This window comes from Pinus tabuliformis, chromosome 2_1 (genome assembly GCF_031772625.1).
Source record: "Pinus tabuliformis cultivar Carrire ecotype Pingquan chromosome 2_1, CPIR1, whole genome shotgun sequence".
Taxonomy (NCBI): domain Eukaryota; kingdom Viridiplantae; phylum Streptophyta; class Pinopsida; order Pinales; family Pinaceae; genus Pinus; species Pinus tabuliformis.
In genome coordinates, this window is record NC_142299.1 from 608,891,042 (window position 1) to 608,910,882 (window position 19,841).

Genomic DNA, 19,841 nt, shown 5'->3' on the forward strand with positions numbered 1-19,841 from the left:
AAATTAAACAAAAGAAACTATGGATGGAATGTGGGAAGATACTCTAGTGAATAAGTAAGCAATGGCCTGTTTGTGAGCATAATAAGGGCAAGCCAAATTGAATGATGAAAGCCAAGACCTGAATTACAATATAGGTCGTGCACTATAGTACGTGGTACTCACAATCATGGCCAGCTTAGATCTTAAAAAAGGTTACTAAAGTCACTTGAATGCTTCCACTTTAAAACAGAATATACAGAGCACCCCAGAAATCTTAACTGCTATATATAGCCACTGTCACTGACATGCAAAATCACAAAGAACTAGACATTTCTATGTTCTAACATCAAGCAACTTTCTTTACATCGATATTTAGATCAAACTGATATAAGGATAGGCAATACCCACAAAGTGAAAAACTCTTGATATTATATTAGCATAACAAAATTTTCCATATCTACATAAACTAATGTTTTACAGTCGATGTCCTTTTGGCAAACTGAAACTACCAATGCATGAAAAGGTCACAGTAATCCTTATCAGATACACCAATAAGCTAGATACTTCTTTATGCTTCTAATCACTCCATTGCAGTTCAATGAGTCCAATATGCAAAGCATAAAGATTCTATACATTCATTTGCACTCAGCTTCCTTCCCTTTGAGCCGTATGCCAGATCAAGTCGTTGCTGTTAAAACAATTAAATTGCTTTCACCTTAGACTTTGCATTTCCAGGCAATCTGAAAACTGTTTCCCTTCCTAACAAAAGTTCCTTTTTTTTACTTTTAAATTGTAGCTTCAAATTTAGGTCTCCAAAACTTTTAAAAATGATCTGTCACAGAAAGATGAGCAAAATCTGCAATTAGAATAAACCAGATCAGGCATCCTCTTTGGTTATAAGCAATCATACACTCCTTTAAGAACAGAGGAAAGTTACCTGGAGCAGGAATGGAGTTCATACCCTTCGCAACCATTCTTTCATCTAACTAGGTTTAAAGCAAAGAGGCAGTTAGTGATTAAATGTATCACTTGTACCAAAATCCCACAAACACATACTTCCCTTTTATTCTGTTGACGTAAAGTGCATATCTTACAGAACATGCTTGAATGTTTGATAAAAGAAACTGGACCTACCCTTTTGATTGATATGGTGTCCCTGTAAAAGTACATGATCACAAAGAATGCCATCCTACTATCGATGATGATGAAGAAGTGAGGTTTTAAACTAAAATGGAAATACTTAATCATTCAAAACGTAAGTTTAGGAATAACCTAATAGAGAACATGACCGAAGGATTCGACCACATGAAAAGCAATAATTTTGGACAAAATTTCTTAAAAATCATGATTGTTGACAAGAATAATCAACTGCATCGCGATGCACAAAGTTGAACATAATTAGAGTAGATGGAATCAAATAAGTTTGGATGTCTACATTTCACTCTCTTAATTGAAGTGAGTGACAAACAAAAACTAACTTGTAATTAGTGTGTGGTAAAACAATATCAATATTTTTACTGAGTTGTCCAATGTATGGATTCTTTCCTATCTAATCAAAATGCAGCACATTTTGAAATAAATCCTTCCTAAAAGGGAGACGATTGAACCAGCCTTTTCTGTGATGTGGATACACTCACAGTAAAGATGTATCTCAAGCTATACAGCATAGAAACCTGGGTAGCACATATTAAGAGTTTAAATGGCTAAAATGGGACATGATAGAGCCCAATGATAGCCGATCACTTTGAAATGAAAGAAAACCCAAAATATTATAAACATATAAGGAACAAATGCTCTTTTAGAATCAGCTTCAACAATAAATATTAAACTTATCAAACGCTTAAGAAAAAAGCAAGAGAAACATCCTGTTGAGTTCTACAAGAATGTGAATGTGAATATCACCTCATCATTTGGTATTGCCTTTCATTGCCATTGTACAGCTTTAACAGAAATATAACATGCAACCAGTTGAAGACCATAAATATTCACTGGAATGTTTATTCAACAGGAAAAATGATACTGGCCAGTTCCTTCAGACTAGTATCCTAACACAAAAAAGGACAACCTTGCAACAGTCATTGCAATAAGTAAATTGGGACGAGAAGCATTCACCAAAATATTTGAATTTTGAAGGGTGTAACGGTTTCCTGAACTGTGTAATATGATGCAATGCATGCAAATGGAAGATCTAAATTAAGGATAACTTATACACAGAGCAGAAATAACTTGCACAGAGACATAAATGTATGGCAAAAACAAAATTCATTAATTTGATGTCTAACTATAAAAAATGGGTTTCTCTCTACGTACAGAATATAAAATATTTTAATGGCTGTCACAATGGATATATATAATAATATGAAATAACATGAATATGGGAATAAAATCCATGGACGGGAAAAAAATGTAAGCCCAACATTAAGAATGACACATTAAATAAATTTGATAGTCACATCCCACAATATATACAATTTCTTAGCCAAAGACGTGCTTACCTGAACCTCATTGGAAGCTGCTAGTACAGAAATATCCGTACATTGCAAATAATATTCCACTCTAGGAAAGGCTAGTACATTGACAGTCTGTCTGCATCCTTATTAATCTGCTTGTCACCAGTATTATTATCACACATTGCTACTAAAACAAATTAGACATAGGAAGTTAAATATAGTTGGTTGTATAGAGCATTCTGAGCTCTGAATATATCTGCAGGTAAAAATAAATTAATTGCATCCCATAAGGGTAGACAAACATAAAGGTGACAATGCACAAATTTATTGCAATTCAAATTCATACAATGGAATATAATCAAATGAGGGTAAGAAGATACAATCTATGATGAAATGAGTATACAGATAAGATGAGATAATTTTATTAAAGTCCAATAAATGACCAAAGAAGTAACTCAATGGGAATAGCAATTACAATCACTTATAGTAAATCATAAGAGTACAAAAAACTACTCGGAAAGCAGAAAATAAGAGATACAAGTGAACAAGTAAAATAACAAAGAAAAGAAAGAAAACACTTCTCTTTATTATTTGAGGTAACAACATATCATCTTTGACACAACAGGGTTTTCCCTCTCCCTTTGAAAATGATACATTATTCTTTAAGAGTTCTTTCTATAATACCCTAACTATCTCTTCCAAGGCCACTCTCTAAAGGACATTATCTAGCAGGCAATTCGTGTTGACATCTGCACTATTGATTTGTATCACGAGAAGGGCTCCCTCTCTCTCTGCCCCCTCTCCTTGTGGCAGCCGCAACTTTGTCCACGTTGAAGAAAGTGTAACTAGGTTCTGTCTTCATAAATATGAAATGTACTTTTGATTCTTGTATTTTGTAAAAGAAAGAAAAATGATTATTATTATTGTTGAGCTTGGGTTTCTTGCCCAAAGAAATTTGTTTTATAGGTCAAGCACTAATTGAAAGTGCTTCTAGGGTTTTCCTAGGTCAAGAAATCAAATAGGGACATTGTCATAATATGAAGACCCCATCGGGCATCTTGCAAATTGTAAAAGGAATTATTTTGTAATTTACTGAGCCTTCCAAGACCAAGTCGGCCTGCTAGCCTGTCAAGTCACCATAGAAGCTGGAATTCGTACCCCAGGAAGACCTATATATAGGACACAGTTTGACCTCATTTGGACACACTCATTTCCTCTCTCTCTCATGCGAAGGAAGAAGCAAAAAAGGGCAGTGAAGAAGGTAGAAGAAGGAGAAGAAGTGTTTTGGGTTCCTTCCTCTCTCTTTCTCTGCACACATGCGAAGAAGAGAGCTGAAATTCTGCACTAGGGTTTCGTTGTGAGGGTTCGATTTGATGAAAAAGGGATGGAGGAAGGGCCAACAAAAGTCCCCTTCTAGATCCAGAAGACAAATTAGGTCAAGCGAGGCAGCTGGAGGCAAAGAAGAAGCAGTTCTAGTCCACACGTGCGAAGTAGCTGCTGCTGCTTGGAGGCCAAAGCTGCAAATCTGCAGTTAGGGCCGAAAATCTATGGCCGGAGGTCGAAGAAGTATTGCCAAAAGAGATTTTGATGGGTTTTGAAAGCAGTAAAGAAAGCACATTATTGAGACGCTAATCTTGGTCTTGGAAGGGCTTCAGTGTTGGTCAAAGGTCTTGGTATTTGTCAATAAGAATCTATAAGAAGAGATTCAAGGGTTGTCCTCTCAAGAGGAGAGGTTTTTCCCTTGGCTTGGAGCCTACATCTTTTGTACTTGTATCTTGTTGATCTTCTTGTTTTGGTAGCTGTTTGATGATAGAAGAACACACTATAATAATAATAAGAAGAAGATAATCCTAATAAGTAAAAAGACATCACAAGCAATTATCATAGTCAGAAGAATCATTAATGTCATCTTGCCTTAGATTCTTCAACATGGTATCAAAGTTATGGTTCGCACAAGGCATGAATAAGGTCAACTCCACTATGAAGAGGCTTGAAAGAAGTGTTCATCATTGCAAGTCTCATCAAGCAAAGTTTCAAGGTAGTATGGAATAGTCTCCTCTTCCAAAGATCTCAAATCTTCAAAGAATGAAGGATTGTTCTCAGCCCTCACCGGAACATTTCAAGATGAAAATATATGGGTGATAGATAGTGGAGCTTCAAGACACATGACTGGATATCACAATCAACTCAAAACCCTATCCAAAGGGAAGTCCTCATACTCTGTGGAGCTTGATGATAACAAGAGCTATCTGGTAAAAGGCATTGGATCTACATCAATTGAGCTAGAAGGAGGAGGTAACATTCATCTCAAGTTCTCAACAACATTCTATATGTTCTAGATTTGTGCAAAAATCTTATTTCTGTTTCATCATTAGAAGAAAAAGGAGATAATGTTGCTTTTATAGATGGTAAAGTAGTGGTTTGGGCTAAAGATTCTAGCATCAGAAAAGCTAGAGCCATTGGAGTTCGAGAAGGAAGACTCTACAGACTCTCATCTCCTCTAAGTCAAGCACTTGTCCACATTGAGATAGTGTTAACTTTGGCATAGAAGATTGGGCCATCTTCATTACAGGATCTTGACAACTCTAAACTCCATTGCAAATGGGATACCAAATCTCAAAGAAGAACATGAAGGAGTCTGCAAAGGTTGTGCTCTGGGAAAGAATGCAAAGAAACCATTTGCACATAGTACATCTAGAGCTCAAGAGATTTTAGATCTCATCCACTCTGATGTATGTGGTCCCATGTATAAATCACTTGGAGGTCATTTATACTATGTTACTTTCATTGATGATCATTCAAGGAAAACTTGGGTTTATCTACTTAAATCCAAGGACGAAGTATTCAAGGCAGAGGTAGAAAATCTTATAAAAAGAAAGATAAAGATTCTAAGGTTAGATAATGGAGGCAAGTATACTTCCAAAGAACTCATTGCTTTTTGTAAGGAGGCTAGGATTAAGAGGGAGCTTATAGTTCCATACAATCCCGAGCAGAATGGAGTAGCTGAATGAAAGAATAGAGCTATAGAAGAAAGTGTCAAGGCTATGCTCCATGATCAAGATCTACTGGAATTTCTATATGGAGAAGCAACGAAGACTGCAGTATACATCCAAAATAGAAGTCCTCACAAGTCACTTGGAAATATAACTCCAGAAGAAGTCTTCACTGGGAAGAAACCAAATATTGATCATCTTCGAATATTTGGGTGTCCTGTATATATTCACATTCCCAAGGACAAAAGAAGAAAGCTAGATCCCGCAAGCAAGAAAGGAATATTCGTTGGATATAGCAACTCTTCCAAGGCTTACAAGATCTACATAAAGGAAGGACACCAAATAGAAGTAAGCAGAGATGAAATTTTTTATGAGATCATTGCCTTCAAGAAATCCAAAGATCTCCCATCTGATTTTGATGAGGAGGATCTTCCTATCTTTGAGGAAGAAGTTAATAAGGAAGAAGAAGTCTCTCATCATGAAGAAGAAGGCCCAATGAACCAATCTCTCTCCCTGAAAGAAGAAAGAGACCTAACTAGTTAACCTCTACACTTCAAGAAGCAGAAGGTCACACTGCAAGAGGAAGATTCAGGGAGAGCAAGAAATCAAAAAGATACTTAGGATATGCAACATACATGTTGAAGTTCATTGAAGATGAACCTTCCACTTTCGAAGAAGCAGCCAAACACCAAGAATGGAAGAATGCAATGCATGAGGAATACCAATCTATTATGAAGAATGGAGTTTGGGAAATTGTCCCAAGACCGGAAAACAAATCTATGGTAACCTCTAAGTGGCTGTATAAGATCAAACATGCTGCAAATGGAAGTATAGATAAATTCAAGGCTAGATTCGTGGCTCGAGGATTCTCTCAGGAAGAAGGCATTGACTATGAAGAGATCTTTGCTCCCATAGCAAGGTATACCACGACCTGATCTCTGATATCTTTGGCAGCATCAATGGGATGGAAGGTACATCAAATGGATATCAAAACAACATTCTTGAATGGTACCATAGATGAAGTAGTCTACATAGAACAACCATTGGATGTTGAAGTGAAGGATAGAGAAACTCATGTTTGCAGATTGAAGAAGGCACTTTACGACCTCAAGCGAGCTCCTAGGGCATGGTATGCTAGAATGGATGCATATTTGCAAAGGTTGGGTTTCAAGAAAAGCAAGACAGATCCCAATCTCTACATCAAAGTAGAGAATGATGAACCTGTAATCATTCTTCTATATGTAGATGATCTTCTAATAACTGGTGACGAAGGTAGAATTCAAGAATGTAAGAAATTGCTCGCCGCTGAATTCGATATGAAGGATCTAGGACTTATGCATTATTATCTAGGACTGGAAGTTTGGCAGGAACCGAATGAAATCTACCTGGGACAAGGTAAGTATGTGATTGAGCTATTCAAAAGGTTTGATATGATGGAATGCAAATCCATGACAACTCCGATGATCACAAACTTGAAGATGTTAAGGAATTCTAAAACTAGTCCAATGGATCCTACTAAGTACAAATGATTGATTAGCTCCCTGATTTATCTGGTGAATACTCGGCCAAACATATGTTTTGCAGTAAATGTTCTCAGTCAATTTCAAATGGAGCCTAGACATGATCACTGGATAGATGCCAAGCATATACTGAGATATCTACAAGGAACCGTCCATTACTGCCTGAAGTATGAAAGAGGAAAAGATGTTCATCTAGAAGGATTTACTGATTCTGATTAGGGAGGCAGTGAGAAGGATGGAAGAAGCAGTATAGGAGGATGTTTTAGCTTGGGTTCCTCCATGGTCTCTTGGATGAGTAGAAAGAAAGAGACAATGGCTCTAAGTAGTGCTAAGGTCGGAGTACATTGCATCCTGTGAAGTGAGCAGGGAAGCGATCTGGTTAAGGAAGATGTTATCTGATCTTTTTGCAGGACTGTTGGCCCATACCATAATACATTGTGATAATACCAGCTGTATAAGACTATCTAAGGACCTGATATTTGGTAAGACTATAAGACGAAGCACATAAACAACAAGTACCACTACATTCGAAAGTTGGTACAAGATGGTGTACTGAAGATGGAGTATATCCCCAACGGATGATCAAATTGCTGATATTTTGACAAAATCTCTTGCCAGTAAGAAGCTTGTGTATTTTAGAAACAAGCTTGGATTGGTTGACATATCTTCCCTAGTTGGAGGGAGAGATAGACACATCATTCTTGTCTTCATTTTGGAAGAAAGAATGGAGGATTGAGTAATCATTTGGCATCCGATACTCTTTGAGGATGTGGTAGGGCATCTAAGAAGGTCATACTTGTTGAACACCCAGGTGGGTATGTACCTTGAGAGTCAATGATGAAGGTGTCTATAATCATTGGTTTCACCAACATTGTGCTCTGATCTATTGATAGATAGAGTTGTTAGTCAAGGCCTTGCTATGTGACAATGTTGGTTATAATGATGCTATATAGATGGATTACTAGTCTGACTCTTCTTATGAGATCTCTTCAGTATTGAGAATAGCCATGTACCATTTATGAATACCTCCCTAGTTAAGAGGGAGTGTTGAAGAAAGTGTAACTAGGCTTGGTCTTCATAAATATGAAATGTACTTTTGATTCTTGTATTTTGTAAAAGAAAGAAATGATTATTATTATTGTTGAGCTTGGGTTTCTTGCCCAAAGAAATTTGTTTTATAGGTGAAGCACTAATTGAAATTGCTTCTAGGGTTTTCCTAGGTCAAGAAGTCGAATAGGGAAATTGTCATAATATGAAGACCCCATCGAGCATGTTGTAAATTGTAAAAATAATTATTTTTGTATTTCACTGAGCCTTCCAAGACCAAGTCGGCCTGCTAGACTATCAAGTTGGCCTAGAAGCTGGAATTCGTACCCCGGGAAGACCTATATATAAGAGACAGTTTGACCTCATTTGGACACACTCATTTCTTCTCTCTCTCATGTGAAGGAAGAAGTAGAAAAGGGCAACGAAGAAGGCACAAGAAGGAGAAGAAGTGTTTTGGGTTCCTCTCTCTCTTTCTCTCCACACGTGCGAAGCAGAGGGCTGAAATTCTATAGCTTTTCACTAGGGTTTATGCTTCTTGGCTAGGGTTTCGTTGTGAGGGTTCGATCTGATGAAAAATGGTTGAAGGAAAGGCCAACAAAAGTCCCCTTCTAGATCAAGAAGACAAATTAGGTCAAGCGAGGCTGCTGGAGGCAAAGAAGAAGCAGTTTTAGTTCCCACGTGCGAAGTAGCAGTTGCTGCCGAGGGGCCGAAGTTGCAGATCTGCAGTTAGGGCCAAAAATATGTGGCTGGAGATCGAAGTGGTCCCAAAAGAGATTTTGCTGGGTTTGGAAAGTAGTAAAGCAAGCACATTATTGAGAAGCTGATCTTGGTCTTGGAATGGTTTCAGTGTTGGTCAAATGTCTTGGTATTTGTCAATAAGAATCTATAAGAAGAGATTGAAGGGTTTTCCTCTCAAGTGAAGAGGTTTTTCCCTGGCTTGGAGCCTACATCTTGTGTACTTGTATCTTGTTGATCTTCTTGTTTTGGTAGCTATTTGATGATAGAAGAACACACTATAATAATAATAAGAAGAAGATAATCTTAATAAGTAGAAAGACATCACAAGCAGTTATCATGTTCAGAAGAATCATTAATGTCATCTTGACTTAGATTCTCCAACAGTCCAGGCTATGTTTCTTCATTCAATCTCTTTCACTTTATAGGGTTTTCCCTCTTGGCAATGGGCATAACTTACGTGTACACCTATGCATATGCCATTCCATTTCTGTCATGTTCCTTTTTCTGGTTTTCTTTATGGCGTGGTTAGGATGGACTTCCATGGTTGGAGGCAGCTAGGTCACAAGGGCAGGTTTACTCCATCAACTGGTCTAGGGGCTTTTGGAGGGGTTTTGAGGAGTTTTTATGAGGTCCAATGGCATTCGCTTGGCATACTCCATCATTCGCACAACTTGCCTTTTGTTCCGTTGCATTCTGACAACTTTCGGAAAAAACGATTATTATTGAGCCTAACTCAATTCATTACACTTAAGGTGGCATTTCGAGAGAGATACTTGATGGAACACCTTAATGTAATATCTTGTTGGAACCAGAACAATAAGATCTATAGTATAAGATGGTGGGAAGTGACTTTTAGTAGCCTGAGGAGGATGGTGGCCAATTTACCAATTTCCCTAATCAAAATGGTGTTTTAATAAAAAACTAAAGGAGGGGAAAAGTGCTAGATGATTAAAATAATAATAAAATAAGGTTTCTAGAGGGGTCCATCAGATCTATAAAAGAGGAGGAGGAGACCATTTGAGAACAACTTGGATTGTCGATATTTTCTGTTGATGAGGTTTGGAGAACCTAGTTCCCAGCTTCTATAGCCCTAGGATGGAAACCCTTGAGTTTGCTAGTGGGTGTTGGATGAAAACCCAACACTCTTGAGGAGATTTCACCTAGAAATCTCACCGTGCTTCATTGGAGTTTGGAGAGAGCATGTCTGCAACAGTCTTCTCACTAGGCTGTCTACATCATTGCCAAGGTCATACATCATTTTGGTCAGAGACCTTTTTCTGGGTTTTGCTCTGCTTGTTTGGCATGCCCAGGTTCCATTATTCCTTCATGTTGATGTACTCTTTCCAGTGGATTAATAAAATGGCTCAGTGGTTTTAGTGGCATTTATTTGTGCATCAAATCGCTGATTGTGTGTCCATTTGTGATTATTTTGTTGTTCAAGTTCATTTCTGGTATCTACTGTCAAATTTTCCATTAGGGATATTACAATGGTATCATAGCTGGTTTTCCTACTAGCCTAAGGGTTTTATTACAGATCAATTTGTGGGTTGATTTTGAGGACAAGTTCAAGGATTTCCGCTGTAGAGAAATGAGAATTTACTCGACAAATTTTCTCATTGGATGTGCAATGAACTTTCTGGCAAATTGTTGCCGACATAATAAAAATTCGACAAAACTGGCCCAATATTACACGTGAGTCGCGCATATGAAAATTCCAAAGGGGCGTATGATTTTATTTGTTTCCAATGTTTATTATTTTAATATGGGGCCTTGGTTACATATTTGACTTGAGTTCGTTTAATTTTACTTTGGTTTCGAACCCAAAAAACTATTGTCAAAAATTATTTGAGGGGTTGAGTTGAGAAATTAATTGAATGGCCAACTATTCATCTTGTGAAGCCGAGCCTCATTAAATTGCAAATTGATTCTGGGTGCGAATGGCCGAATTATCTAAAGAGATCAACTTCATATTTTTGAAGCCGTGGAATTAAACTGCCGAAGGTCGATTTGTTACTCCAAGAACTCGATAAACCAAATTCCTCTACTATAGAAACCAAGGAGAGAACGACTCGATTACTGGTCTGCTAGAAGGCTGAATTGTGAAGATGTATTTGTTTCGACATAGTCAGATTTGACGACTGAAGAAAGAACTCGTGATGCACAGCCGGCCTCCAATAAAAGCGTGGTCCTGGCCAAGCATAGTTTATTGACTGAAAAGTACAAGGAGTTGGATCTAGATGAATATGTGTTGCGTGCTCTTGGAGGTTTGGAGGAAAAGATCTATACATGGGACCTATAATTGAAGCTTGGAGAGGTATGCGAATGAACTGAGTATGCTTCCTGCAATCCTTCTGCACCATTAATTGCTTGCTCGTGTCCCATTTATTTGATGATGATGATGCACTTGGACCACATTACCCAACTGGCTAGACACTTGCACCACACACTTGGCAGTTCACCCAGGGCCCAAATGGGGTTTTGTCTCACACAGGGAGACAAGGGAGGGCTTGCATCATCGTCCTAGCCCTTACAGATGGCGCACATCCTTGTTCGATTCAATTGGAGATCCATGAGGATGTTCTTATGCCCCCACAAACATTTGGGAGCACCACTGGTCATTTGCTTGGAGATCAAGGGGCCACCCTCTTTATCACTATTGTTGGAGCCCTCCTCTTTCATTTGGCATATGAGGGACTTCATTTGGCCTTCCAACAACCATTCTAGCTACTTATCTATCATTTCAACCCTCTTGAGAGGCTAATTATGTGAAAATTCTATCACTGCAACAATTGATTTATTTTACCTACTTATTTTCCAATAAGATATTTACGAAAACCCTTCAGTAAACATTAAAATAAATTCTACTGCAAACATCACACCATAATACGAAAACAAATACATGCACAAGAATCAAACACATCAACACAAATATTTGGACAATTGTCCTCGGAAAAACCCAATGCGGGAAAACCAGTGCAGCAGAGGAGGATTTTATTGATCAGCTATTCTTGAGTACAACTGGGTGCCAAACTGGCTTACCCAACAAAAATAAATTCTCCAGCACCCTCCCCCAGACTTAGCGTCAGACTTGCTGGCCTCTGCGTCAACTCCTGCCTTCCTGCGTCACCCATGCAGACCCTCCAGTGACTGTGCAATCCTGTTGCTTCTGCGTCTGCCTCTCTAATCTCTGCGGTGATCTTCTGGTGTTGTTCCTGCCTCTTTGTTTCGTACTCACTACCTCTTGCTGCAATCCAGACCACTAGTTCAAATTTCTCAACAAACCCCTCTCTAGAAATAGATCTCACTGGTCTCCCTCAGTATGTTCTCCAACTGACCCTCAAGCCTCTTCTTATACTTTTCATGTTGGTCCTCAACGGTTGAGATTACATCTCTAATCAACGGCTAAGATTAGGTTTGGCTTGATCCATGTCTTTTGGAACCTTCTAACCCAGTTTTATATTAATACCCATTAATATTTTATTTTTCCTAAGTTTAGACTTAGGAACTCCATTAAAAATATTAATTATTTTAATATCTCCTAAACTGGGTAGAATCTGCCCAAACCATTTCTGGGTCTTGGAGATCTCATGTGCTTTAGCCTCTCCACCAATTTTCATGGCTAGAGCACATCCGATGCTACCCCAAATCAACACTCCCTCTTAGCGAGGACTGTGCTCTAGTAATACTCCACACTGAGCATCACTCTGATTATACGACACCGGTACCTGTGCTAATGCTAGGACTCCCTGCCCAACATCCTTTGCACTGCTGCATCCTGTACTGGCTCACCACTGCCACTGTTGCATCTGTACGACAGCTCCCGCTGCATCCATGCTGTTGCTGGTCTTTTCTCCCAAAACTGCATCTGCACTACAACTCCCTCTGCATCCGTGCTGCTGCTGGTCCTTCTTCCCAACACTACATCTGCACCACAACCTCTTCTCATCATGCTGCATCGTGCTACTGCACTGCAACATCATACCCATTTCTGCTACTGAAATGGATTCTTTATCATCCCCATCTTCTCCCTGAAATAATCAAACTTTGTTCTTCCAAGGGCCTTGGTAAGGATGTCTACCACCTATTCTCCTGTAGGAGTGTAACTCAACTGTACAGCGCCTCGTTGGACACAGTCTCTGACAAAGTGACACCAAATATCAATATGCTTTGACCGATAGTGAAATACTGGATTCTCAGAGAGCTTGATGCAACTCTGATTATCACACGTGACCTTGGTCGTCTCCATCTTTTTTCTAAATAGGTTCACAAGCAGTTTTCTAAGCCATTTGGCCTCGCACAAAGCTATGCTTGCAACCATATATTATGCCTCAGCTGAGCTCAGAGCTAAGATTTTTGTTTCTTACTGCACCAAGAGGTCATTCCCGATCCAATGTTGAAACAGTACCCAAAGGTACTTTTTTGATCCACTGAACGTCCAGTTGAATGTGCATCAGTAAATCCACTCAATCTGATATCCTTACTCTTGGTGTAGAAGAGTCCATAATCAATTATTCCCTATATATATTTGAGAACATGTTTGGTTGCTACCTAGTGCGCCCTCTTCGATTCCACTATGAATTGACTAAGGGTATTGATAGCGTAACAAATGTCTGGCCTGGTATTGATCAGATACATCAAGGACCCTATGAGCTGCCTGTATATGGTGGGATCAACATCCTTTTCTTTTGATGCATTGATTTTATTCCAGTTGGTGATCATTGGAGTAGCCATGGGTCTACAATCCTGAATCTCTTTAGAATTTCTGTAGCATATCTCCCTTGTCCAAGGAAGATCTCCCCCTTTTGCTACCAAACTTCCAACCCCAGGAAATAATGCATCTGTCCCAAATCCTTCATGTCAAATTCTGTGGCTAGATTCTTCTTGCAATCCCCGATGAGCCTGGATGATCTTGTCAGGAAGAGATCATCCACATATAATACTAGGATTAGAGGCTCATTCTCTACAACTAGATAGTAGAGATTTGGATCTACGTCACTCTTGACAAATCCCATCTTCTGCAAGTAGCCATCAATTCGACCATACCATGCTCTAGGTGCCTGTTTCAGCCCATACAAGGCTTTCTTCAATTTGCATACATGAGACTTCTTCTCATGTGTCTCAAAGCCTTCTGGCTATTCAATGTATACCTCCTCTTCTATCACCCCATTCAGGAATGCCGTTTTGACATCCATCTGTTGAATCTCCCATCCCATCTGTGCTGCAAGAGATATCATGGTTCTAATAGATGTATACCTGGCTACTGGGGCGAAGGTATCTTCGTAGTCAATTCCTTCCTTCTGAGCATACCCCTTAGCCACAAACCTGGCTTTGTATTTTTCCACACTGCCATCTGCAGCGTATTTAATCTTGTAGATCCATCTCGAACCTACCATCGATCTATCTTGAGGCGTCGACACTACCTCCTAGACATTGTTTACCATTACGGAATTGTATTCCTCTACCATCACATCCAACCAAACCTGAAGTTGAGTAGCCTCCTGAAAACTGGCAGGCTCCCCATCCCGAGCTACTAATGCTTGATATCTATCTGGCCGTTTTCGCTCCCTTTTATTGTTTCTTAGTGCACCAATGAAATCCTTTGCATCTCGCAGAATATGATGAAGTTCCCTGCTCGTTCTTCCTTTGGTAGCAGGTGCTTCTATTAGCTCATCCTCCTCTTGTGATTCTTCTTGATCTAAGGAAGAATTCTTTACTTCCGTTGGTTGAAGTGGTTTCACCAACGACTCATCTTTTGACTGCTCCTCGGAAGCCATTTCTCGAGATTTTCTGAATGCCCTATCCTCCATGAACTTCACATCTCGTCGAACTACTACCTTTCTGCTCCTTGGAGGATAGATTCTGTATGCCTTAGCGTTCTCACTACATCCCACTAGATATCCTTTCTCTGTAGTTTGATCCAACTTCTTCCTCTTTTCCTCGGGTATGCGGCAATATTCTAAGCCAAATATCTTGAAATGAATGACTTTAGGTGTCTTCCCTGTGAAAACTTTTTCTGGAGTAATCTTGCCCAATTCCCAATGAGGAGTTCTATTCTGAACATAGACTGTCGTGTTGCATGCTTCTGCCCACATGAATTTTTGCATATCCTGATCATACATCATGGCCCTAGCTACTTCCACGATAGTCCTGTTATTTCTTTCTGCTACTCCATTCTGCTCCGGATTGTAAGGAGTTGTCCACTCTCTTCTGATAACCTCCTTAGCGTAAATATCAATGAAGCCCTTATCGACAAACTCTCCACCATTATCTGAGCGCAAAAGTTTTATTTTCTTCCCTGTCAGGTTCTCCACTCGAGACTTGAATCCTTTGAAACGACAGAAAACCTCGTCCTTGATTTTCAAAAAATAAATCCAAGTTTTCCGTGAGTGGTCATCAATGAAGGTGATGAAGTACTCAACACCACTAAGAGCTTTAGTGGACATAGGTCTGTAGATATCTGAGTGTATCAATCCTAGTACACTCTTGGCCTTGTTTTTACTTCTAGGAAATGCCGCTTTGGCATACTTTCCTAGAGCACATCCTCTGCATACATCATCTCATTTTGTACTAAGATCCAGAACTCCTATTACAGTTTTCTTGAGAATTCTTAGAGCCCCATGGTGCAAATGTCCCATTCTTCTGTGCCATAGTTTGTTCAAATCCTTGTCTCCATGACTGCCTATTAGTGCCATTGGTGATTCTAGTTGTAATATGTACAACTTGTTACTTCTGGTCCTGATCTGCACTTTCTTTTTCCAGCTCAGGTGTTTGACGTATACTTTCTCCTTGATGAAGAAAATGTCATAGCCCTTGCCTTGAAGTTGCGGTACAAAAGTAAGTTCATCCCCAGTTCTGTTACATGCAGCACGTTGGTAGCACGAAACCACTCTCCTGTTTCTGTTTGAAAAACTATGGTACCCTTCCCTACTGGAGTACATTCTGCCTTATTCCCCATGGTGATCTGAAAATTCATCCTTTCCTCCTGATAATTTGAGAAACAATCCCGGATTCCCGTCATATGCCAGGAGGCTTCACTGTCTATATACCATACCTCTAATGATGCAAAGCTCGTCACACAAGAAACTTCTTCCAATCTGGAAGCCAACATAGAGAAATCGAAATTATTGTCTCTTGTGCAATTTTTTGAAAATCTGTGCGAGTCTCCTGAGGTAGATGCCTCTGCATGATGGTCTCAAACCATAATTAATTTTCCCTTCCTCTTTCTGATTACTTCCTCTGATACCATGTGAAAATTCTATCACTGCAACAATTGATTTCTTTTACCTACTTATTTTACAATAAGTTATTTACGAAAACCCTTCAGTAAACATTAAAATAAATTCTGCTACAAACATCACACCATAATATAGAAACAAATACATGCACAAGAATCAAACACATCAACACAAATAGGACAATTGTCCCTGGAAAAAGCCAATGCGAGAAAATCGGTGTAGCAGAGGAGGATTTTATTGATTAGCTATTCTTGAGTACAACTGGGTACCAAACTAGCTTACCCAACAGAGATAAATCCTCCAACACCCTTCCCCAGACTTAGCGTCAGACTTGCTGGCCTCTGCGTCAGCTGCTGCCTCTCTGCATCAGCACTGGGCCTCTTTGCGTCACCCACGCAGGCCCTCCAGTGATTCCGCAGCCCCGCTGCTTCCGCGTCTGCCTCTCTTATCTCTGCGCTAATCTTCTGGTGTTGTTCCTGCCTCTCTGTTCCGTACTCGCTACCTCTTGCTGCAATCCAGACCACTAGTTCAAATTTCTCAGCGAACCCCGCTCTAGAAATCAAACTGACTGGTCTCCCTCAGTATGTTCTCCAACTGACCCTCAAGCCTCTTCTTATACTTTTCCTATTGGTCCTTCAACGACCGAGATTACATCACTAATCAACAGCTAAGAGTAGATTTGGCTTGATCCATGGTGCAAATGTCCCATTCCTTTGTGCCATAGTTCGTTCAAATCCTTGTCTCCATGACTGCCTATCAGTGCCATTGATGATTCTAGTTGTAATCTGTACAATCTATTACTTCTGATCTCGATCTTCACTTTCTTTATCCAGCCTGGGTGTTTGACGTATACATTCTCCTTGATGAAGAAAATGCCATAGCCCGTGCGTTGAAGTTGCGATACAAAAAGTAAGTTCATCCCCAGTGTTGTTACATGTAGCACGTTGGTAGCACGAAACCACTCTCCCATTTTTGTTTGAAAAACTATGGTACCCTTCCCTACTGGAGTACATTTTGCCTTATTCCCCATGGTGATTTGAAAATTCATCCTTTCCTCCTGATAATTTGAGAAACATTCCCGGATTCCTGTCATATGCCAGGAGGCTTCACTGTCTATATACCATACCTCTGATGATGCAGAGCTTGTCACACAAGCAACTTCTTCTTCCAATTTGGAAGCCAACATAAAGAAATTGAAATTACTGTCTCTTGTGCAATTTTCTGAAAATCTGTGCGAGTCTCCTGATGTAGATGCCTCTGCATCATGGTCTCGAACCATAATTGATTTTCCCTTCCTCTCTCTGATTACTTCCTCTGATACCATGTGAAAATTCTATCACTGCAACAATTGATTTCTTTTACCTACTTATTTTCCAATAAGTTATTTACGAAAACCCTTCAGTAAACATTAAAATAAATTTTGCTACAGACATCACACCATAATATAGAAACAAATACATGCACAAGAATCAAACACATCAACACAAATATTTTGGACAACTGTCCTCGGAAAAACCCAATGCGAGAAAATCAGTGCAGCAGAGGAGGATTTTATTGATCAACTATTCTTGAGTACAACTGGGTGCCAAACTGGCTTACCCAACAAAAATAAATTCTCCAGCACACTCCCCCAGACTTAGCGTCAGACTTGCTAGCCTCTGTGTTAGCTCTTGTCTTCCTGCGTCAGCACTGGGCCTCTCTGCATCACTCACGCAGGCCCTCCAGTGATTGCGCAGTCTTGTTGCTTCTGCGTCTGGCTCTCTAATCTCTGCGCTGATCTTCTGGTGTTGTTCCTGCCTCTCTGTTCTGTACTCGCTACCTCTTGCTGCAATCTAGACCACTAATTCGAATTTCTCAACAAACCCCGCTCTAGGAATCAAACTGACTGGTCTCCCTCAATATGTTCTCCAACCGACCCTCAAGCCTCTTCTTATACTTTTCCTGTTGGTCCTTCAACGACTAAGGTTACATCTCTAATCAACAGTTAAGATTAGATTTGGCTTGATCCATGGTGCAAATGTCCCATTCTTCTGTGCCATAGTTCGTTCAAATCCTTGTCTCCATGACTGCCTATCAGTGCCATTGGTGATTCTAGTTGTAATCTGTACAACCTGTTACTTCAAATCCCGATCTGCACTTTCCTTTTCCAGCTCGGGTGTTTGACGTATACTTTCTCCTTGATGAAGAAAATGCCATAGCCCTTGGCTTGAAGTTGCGATACGAAAAGTAAGTTCATCCCCAGTCCTATGACATGCAGCACGTTGGTAGCACGAAACCACTCTCCCGTTTTTGTTTGCAAAACTATGGTACCCTTCCCTACTAGAGTACATTTTGCCTTATTCCTCTTGGTGATCTGAAAATTCATCCTTTCCTCCTGATAATCTGAGAAACATTCCCGGATTCCCGTCATATGCTAGGAGGCTTCACTGTCTATATACCATACCTCTGATGATGCAAATCTTGTCACACAAGCAACTTCTTCTTCCAATCTGGAAGCCAACATAGAGAAATCGAAATTACTATCTCTTGTGCAATTTTCTGAAAATCTGTGCAAGTCTCCTGACGTAGATGCCTCTGCATCATGGTCTCGAACCATAATTGATTTTCCCTTCCTGTCTCTAATTACTTCCTCTGATACCATGTGAAAATTCTATCACTGCAACAATTGATTTCTTTTACCTACTTATTTTCCAATAAGTTATTTACAAAAACCCTTCAGTAAACATTAAAATAAATTCTGCTACAGACATCACACCATAAAATAGAAACAAATACCTGCACAAGAATCAAACACATCAACACAGATATTTTGGACAATTGTCCCCGGAAAAACCCATTGCGAGAAAATCGGTGCAGCAGAAGAGGATTTTATTGATCAGCTATTCTCGAGTACAACTGGGTGCCAAACTGGCTTACCCAACAGAGATAAATCCTCCAACACCCTCCGCCAGACTTAGCGTTAGACTTGCTGGCCTCTGCATCAGCTGCTGCCTCTCTGCGTCACCCACATAGGCCCTCCAGTGATTGCGCAGTCCTGCTACTTCTGTGTTTGCCTCTCTAATCTCTGCGCTGATCTTCTGGTATTGTTCCTGCCTCTCTGTTTGTACTCACTACCTCTTGCTGCAATACAGACCACTAGTTCGAATTTCTCAGCGAACCCCACTCCAGAAATCAAACTGACTGGTCTCCTTCAGTATGTTCTCCAACTGACCCTCAAGCCTCTTCTTATACTTTTCCTGTTGGTCCTTCAACGACCAAGATTACATCTCTAATCAACAGCTAAGATTACATTTGGCTTGATCCATCTTGCAAATGTCCCATTCTTCTGTGCCATAGTTCGTTAAAATCCTTGTCACCATGACTGCCTATCAGTGCCATTGGTGATTCTAGTTGTAATGTGTACAACATGTTACTTCTAATCTCGATCTGGACTTTCTTTATGCAGCTCGGGTGTTTGACGTATACTTTCTCCTTGATGAAGAAAATGCCATAGCCCTTGCCTTGAAGTTGCGATACGAAAAGTAAGTTCATCCCCAGTCCTGTTACATGTAGTGCGTTGGTAGCACGAAACCACTCTCCTGTTTCTGTTTGAAAAACTATGGTACCCTTCCCTATTGGAGTACATTTTGCCTAATTCCCCATGGTGATCTGAAAATTCATCCTTTGCTCCTAATAATTTGAGAAACATTCCCGGATTCCCGTCATATGCCAGGAGGCTTCACTGTCTATATACCATACCTCTGATGATGCAGAGCTTGTCACACAAGCAACTTCTTCTTCCAATCTGGAAGCCAACATAGAGAAATCGAAATTACTGTCTCTTGTGCAATTTTCTGAAAATCTGTGCGAGTCTCTTGATGTAGATGCCTCTGCATCATG

At 39.9% G+C, this 19,841-nt stretch overlaps 1 protein-coding gene across 5 annotated transcripts in view; it reads right to left on the reverse strand.

The window, feature by feature from the left end:
• Positions 1-425: 425 nt before the first annotated feature.
• Positions 426-19,841, reverse strand: part of LOC149201974 (pre-mRNA-processing protein 40A-like) — a 441,059-nt gene continuing 421,643 nt past the window's right edge. For 3 of the 5 annotated variants that reach the window (XM_089403064.1, XM_089403063.1, XM_089403061.1), the window contains one exon: positions 2,550-2,581. In XM_089403064.1, coding sequence (XP_089259190.1) covers positions 2,577-2,581 — 5 coding nt within the window. In that variant the 3' untranslated portion in view covers positions 2,550-2,576. Of the gene's footprint in view, positions 812-916; positions 962-2,549; positions 2,582-19,841 lie in introns of those variants that run through there. The other 2 variants (XM_089403058.1, XM_089403062.1) reach the window with 2 other exon arrangements.